Here is a 5,008-nt window from a genome sequence, read left to right as displayed (position 1 = left end):
CCCTTTGTCTCTTCCAGACCATGCCACGAATGTCTCTAGCCATCTCCCTGTCAGAGCAGGACCAGTGCTCCAGTGTTTAAACTGAGTTGCTCAGAACCCGGCCCAGCCATGTGCCATCTCTTTCAGTGGCCTTGCCCCCCACAGGAGTGCTCTGTGGGGTCTTGTTCAGCTCCCCCAGACTACTTCTGCATAGCCCCTATCTTGCCAGCCATGCCCAACACGTCCATCTGCACAGGGTCACTCCATTGTACCCATGCTGGGAGCTTGCATCTTGTCTGTGTTAAACCTCAGGAGTCAACCCATTCCTGCTCAGCTTTGCCACCCATCTTCAGCTCCCCAGTATCGGGGGACAGCACCAACATACAGTGTTCTGTGCTATCTCCCCCAGTCCCATGTGCAGGCTGTCCCTTGCACATCCCAGCCCTACAGATGTGTTCAGCTATTTGGGGAGGTCCCAGGGAGCCAGACAGGGATTGTGGGGGGGGAGGCTGTGATATGGGGTCACCCTGAGCCCCTTCTCACCTGTGTGGGGTGGCCTGGGAGCAAAGCATGAGATGGGGGATCAAAACCGATTGGCTCCCTGGTGTCCCTAATGGCTTGGCCACCTTCCAGGGTTCCTGCCCTGGGAACAAACAGGTAAGCACCAGCACCCAGCCCTCTGAGTGCAGGTAGGGGCAGGTTGAGAGACCGGGTAGGAGAAACAGGAGCCTACAAACCCATCTAACCGTGGTGGGGGCCGCATCTCCGGTGTACCCCCAGCCTGGTACCCCAGGCCCTGATGGGCAGCTGGGAACAAGACAGGATGCATCCAAAAAGGGGGGGGGGGGGAAGGTGGGTTGGGGGTTGTGGCTTACAGGAATCCCCCACCCTCCCACTTCTCCATCACCCATCCCTCGGCCAGCTGGTGGGCTGCTTGCCAGGCTGGCCGAAAATGAAAGCAGAGCGTCCGAGATAAATAGGAGCAGCCCCGGCTCTAGGCAGCAGTGCACATCCTGCTCTCCTTCCTTGCACTGCTCAGCACTCGACATGGCTCTGCGCCTCCTCCTGCCGCTGCTTCTGCTGACTGCAACCATCCTCATCACCCAGGCTCAAGGTAAGAGGCACCAAGCCCTGGGGATGTGGGTGCTCACAGGGTGCTGTGGTTGCAGTGCACGGGGTGTGAGTGCCCTACATTTGAGTGTATGCATGGCTGCGGGTGTGTGGTTTGTGGTGGAGGGTGTGTGTATGTGTAATGGTGCATGTCATTGGTTTGGGAGTGTGTGTGTGTGCGTGTGCCTGGTGGGGCAACAGCACCCCAAGGTGCAAAGCACAGGCAGGAGAATAAGGTTTGGTCCCTCTGTCATCTCTGCCTCAGTTTCCCCTCTGCCAGCACTGAAATGGGCATCACGTATTCAAGGTGCAGGGTCCAACCTGCAACTGGGCACTGGGGTTGAGAGCTCCCACCCTCACATGCTGCTAGAGCATCTCCCCCATGAATGACACCAAAAAGGTTGCCTTGTGCCGCAGCTTGGCTGCGCTGTGCTCCTTTTGGGGGGTGGGAAGATGCCCTGGCTTTGTGAGGGTCCAAAATCCCACACTCCCACCTTACTCCTAGGCATTGGCAACTTGGGCATGGACTGCTGCTTGAAATACAGCCAGAAACCCATCTCTGGCAACCGGGTGACTTCCTACACCCTCCAAGAACCTGAGTCGGGATGTCTGCTGCGTGCTGTTGTGTAAGTACCCTGCTACGGTCGGGACCGTCCAAAGCAGTTTGGCTCCAGCCAAACCCTCCTGCTCCGTGTCCTCCCCCTGCCCACCCCCAGCAAAACTTTCCGCCTGTGCCCTCAGGTTTACCACCAAGAAGAACAAGAAGATCTGTGCCTCTCCCACTGACCCTGCTGTCCAGAAACTGATGCAGAACCTGGACAAGAGGGTCAGGAAGGACAAGAAGGGACAGCCCCCACGTTACCGGGGCAGACCCAAGCATCAGAAGCAGCAGCAGGTCTAAATCAGGCCTGAAAAGGTAGGTGAGGAGCAGTGGGGACATCAGGGTGACGGGATGAGGGTGCTGCCCTCCATCCCGGATCCATCCCCATGGGAAGGTGGGCATCCTGGGGACAGAGCCATGGTTGTGCTTGCCTTAAAATCACATTTCTTTCTGGAGCTGCTGGGACAAGGGCAATGCTTGGGGACAGGTGAGGCACACCACGCAAGGCAACGGGCCCCTGGTGCTCTCACTGAGACCCTCTCTTTGTCTTCCTTAGGACGGATGCCTTCCCTACCGATGACCGACCTGGCAATGGACATCTACGGACCATCCACTCTCGCGCTGGCCCTAGGGCAAGGATGGGGCTGGCCAAGGGGGCTGCTCTCTTCTCTTCTCTGCAGCCCCCTTGGCACTGCCAAACCTGCCCCAGAGGTTGGCAGCAAGGGGCACCCAGGTCCCCGCTTGCCCCATGGCCATGCAAGCGGGGACCTGGACCCATGTGGGAGCTGAGCCATAGCCTCAAGGGGGAATGGGGCAGCCTTCCCACCAGAGGGGATTTCTATAGCCTGACAGGATGGCAGCTTTTCCTGTGACTTTTTAGGGGTGTTTTTGATACTTTTCTATTTATATTTTAAAGACTGTGCTTTCATTCAGTCTTCCTGGAAAGCTCTACTTCTGGCTCTTTGTGCTTCATGGGGTACCCTTTCTGCTGCTATCTGGCTTTTACTGGAAAATTGCTCTTATTTTTCTACCAAATAAATGATCGATGCTGCTAATTTCCCTCTTACCTGTTTGCTCCTTTTCGGCTTGCAGAGCTGTGGGGTGCTGGCCGGTCCCATGTCCCCATGGTCCTGCCTGGGCAGCTTGCTGGGGTCTTCCTTGCAGGGCAGTTAATAGCAGATGAGATGGAGAATGTGGGGACAACGGGGGTGACTGTGGCTGTACATCAAGGCTGTTGCAGGCTTTCCCTGCTGGCTTTTATAGCACACTGTTGCAGTGTAGTTTGGAGCACAACAGGATTTGTCCCTTTGATTTTTATTAAGTCTTTCTAGGCACGAAATTGCCATGAAATCGTAGCCAATTATTCACTTTAGTGGCATTTTACCCTTTTACCTCCCTTGGTTTTGCTGCTGTCAGAGTCAGACATTATTAAGCCAAATACTTGTTTTTTTCTGGTGTGGGGGGAGGAGGGGAAGAGAACCAGAAAAACAACTCTCATATACTTTCTTCCCAACTCTGAAAAGCCCACATAGTGAAAACTGCATGCTGTGCAGAGGCAATAGGAGACTTTGCAAAATTCATGGTTACAGCCATTTGAGAGTAGCTCTATCCCAGAGCTTTAGTGAAATGGGAACTCACTAACCCGAGGACACCACAGGGTGACACTGCAAGTAGAAGGGGGGACAAATACCCAGGACAGGGCTGGCTGTGAATGGCATCTCCCAGTGCTTGCAAACCCCCTCTGGCGTGCCGAGATGGAACGAGGTGAAGGTCTGCACGGCACCTGCAGTGCTATCTGCTTGCAGAGACGCGGACTTTGGTCAGTAGAGGTCTATTAAGTCCTAAATTGCAATAATAGGATTTGCAGAGCTTAACAGTATCAGCGAAAGCTGTGTGTTGGCTGGTGTAAAGCTTGCAGCCCTACCCAGCACATTTATCTGGCTTGATTGCTTTATTAGGCAGGCGTTTACATTTATTATTGTAAGGCTGTGCAAAGAAACTGTGAAGTCCAAGATACCGGCCCTGTGTATGGGATGGGAGCTGAGCTGTCTCTGCGCTGCCCGCTCCTCCATGTGGGAGCAGGTGGCCGAGTGCCAGATGGGATTTTGGACAGGATGTAAGGCAATAAAACATATCATTTACAACCAAACTCACTCGTTCTGGCTGTTGCGATGGAGTTTGGTGCGGAGGGAAGGGTTGCATGGGGGGGCTGCTCTCCTGCCCTATGCACCGTCATCCCCCCGGTCCCGGTTTCTGCATCCTTATGGGTGCTGTGTCCCTGGGATGCAGTGTGGCACAGGGATGTGCAAATCCCATCACATGCAGCTGTGCTGCCCAGCAAGGTGAACTCATCCTGTTTGCTCAGCCATCCCCACCGTGGGGGGCTTGGAAACTCCCCAGACATGGAGGGGGGTGAGCACAAAATGGTTTTGTGCATAGCATCTACTCACAGAAGAAGCTGTTCCTCTGACTCTGACCTTCCCTGCTCCATGCTCCCAGATGCTTTGGAAAGACAGCATTAAACCAAGTTATTAATGAGGCTGTGCTGCTGGCCAAGGCTTTGCTGGGAGCCTGGGAACTGACTCCGTCAGGGTGGGAGTCAGCCGGGGCTGGAGGCAGCGCTGCGTTGTCCAGGGATGCACTGCATCCAGCCCTGCGAGGCTGGCCCTTCGTCCTTCCGCATCCTGTGGGATGCCTTGCTGGGCTGGTGCAGGGTCAGGACATTGGGGAGTGATTGCAAAACACCCCTGGAAATGAGGCGCAGCAGAATACATCTGCAACCACAAACAGCAAAGCAGGAGCAGATGGCAGGAGTGAGCCAGTGTGTGTGAGATGTATCCTGGTGTCTCTGCGGATGCAAATGTAAACAAAGGTGGGGTTTTACCCCTTCAAATCCTAAGTGGCCATTAGGCTAAAACTGGTTAAAAATGGCCATGGGGGTGCTCTAATTTACCCTAAACTTTATCCTTAAAACAGGGCTTGTGGGGGAGCGCCAGAGTTTATGTTATTCTCAGGACGGCACGTATAAGCGTGGACATGCATGGGCGTTTGCACATCACTTCCAGCTTTACTGCAGAATGCTGCATTTAGGGAAAATAAGGTGTCAGGGCTAGTGGGAGCCTCTTGCTGGTGAGGCAGATGGCTGCAGTGCTGCTGCTGCCATGGTGAGACGGCACCAGGGAAACACTTCTGGGGAGATTTCCTTGGAGAGGCTGAAGGAAGAGGTGATGGGTGAGAATCTGGAGCATGCAGCACAGGCCCAAACCCATCCGTTCCCTAAAGAGGAGCTGAACCCACAGACCACAGATGAGACAAACA

General features: G+C 54.6%; 1 protein-coding gene across 1 annotated transcript; it reads left to right on the top strand.

The window, feature by feature from the left end:
* The first annotated feature begins 936 nt into the window (after positions 1–936).
* On the top strand, positions 937–3,839 carry LOC130601500 (C-C motif chemokine 21-like). The gene is made up of 4 exons (XM_057413610.1): positions 937–1,093; positions 1,595–1,715; positions 1,831–2,005; positions 2,247–3,839. Exons 1-3 carry the CDS (start codon positions 1,027–1,029, stop codon positions 1,988–1,990), a joined length of 348 nt encoding a protein of 115 aa, XP_057269593.1. The 5' UTR covers positions 937–1,026; the 3' UTR covers positions 1,991–2,005; positions 2,247–3,839.
* Positions 3,840–5,008: the final 1,169 nt, after the last annotated feature.

Source organism: Pezoporus wallicus, unplaced genomic scaffold (assembly GCF_028554395.1).
Source record: "Pezoporus wallicus isolate ANWC-B61680 ecotype Strahan unplaced genomic scaffold, APGP_CSIRO_Pwel_v1 contig_8776, whole genome shotgun sequence".
NCBI lineage: Eukaryota > Metazoa > Chordata > Aves > Psittaciformes > Psittacidae > Pezoporus > Pezoporus wallicus.
The sequence above is the reverse complement of the archived record's forward strand: the minus strand, read 5'-3'. Positions and strand labels throughout refer to the sequence as shown.

Excerpts from the sequence above, each read along its gene's own strand:
- LOC130601500 (XM_057413610.1), top strand. The coding sequence starts at position 1,027 with ATGGCTCTGCGCCTCCTCCTGCCGCTGCTTCTGCTGACTGCAACCATC. Across the intron at positions 1,094-1,594 it reads CCTCATCACCCAGGCTCAAG|GCATTGGCAACTTGGGCATG; the intron begins GTAAGAGGCACC and ends CCTTACTCCTAG. Across the intron at positions 1,716-1,830 it reads TGTCTGCTGCGTGCTGTTGT|GTTTACCACCAAGAAGAACA; the intron begins GTAAGTACCCTG and ends CTGTGCCCTCAG.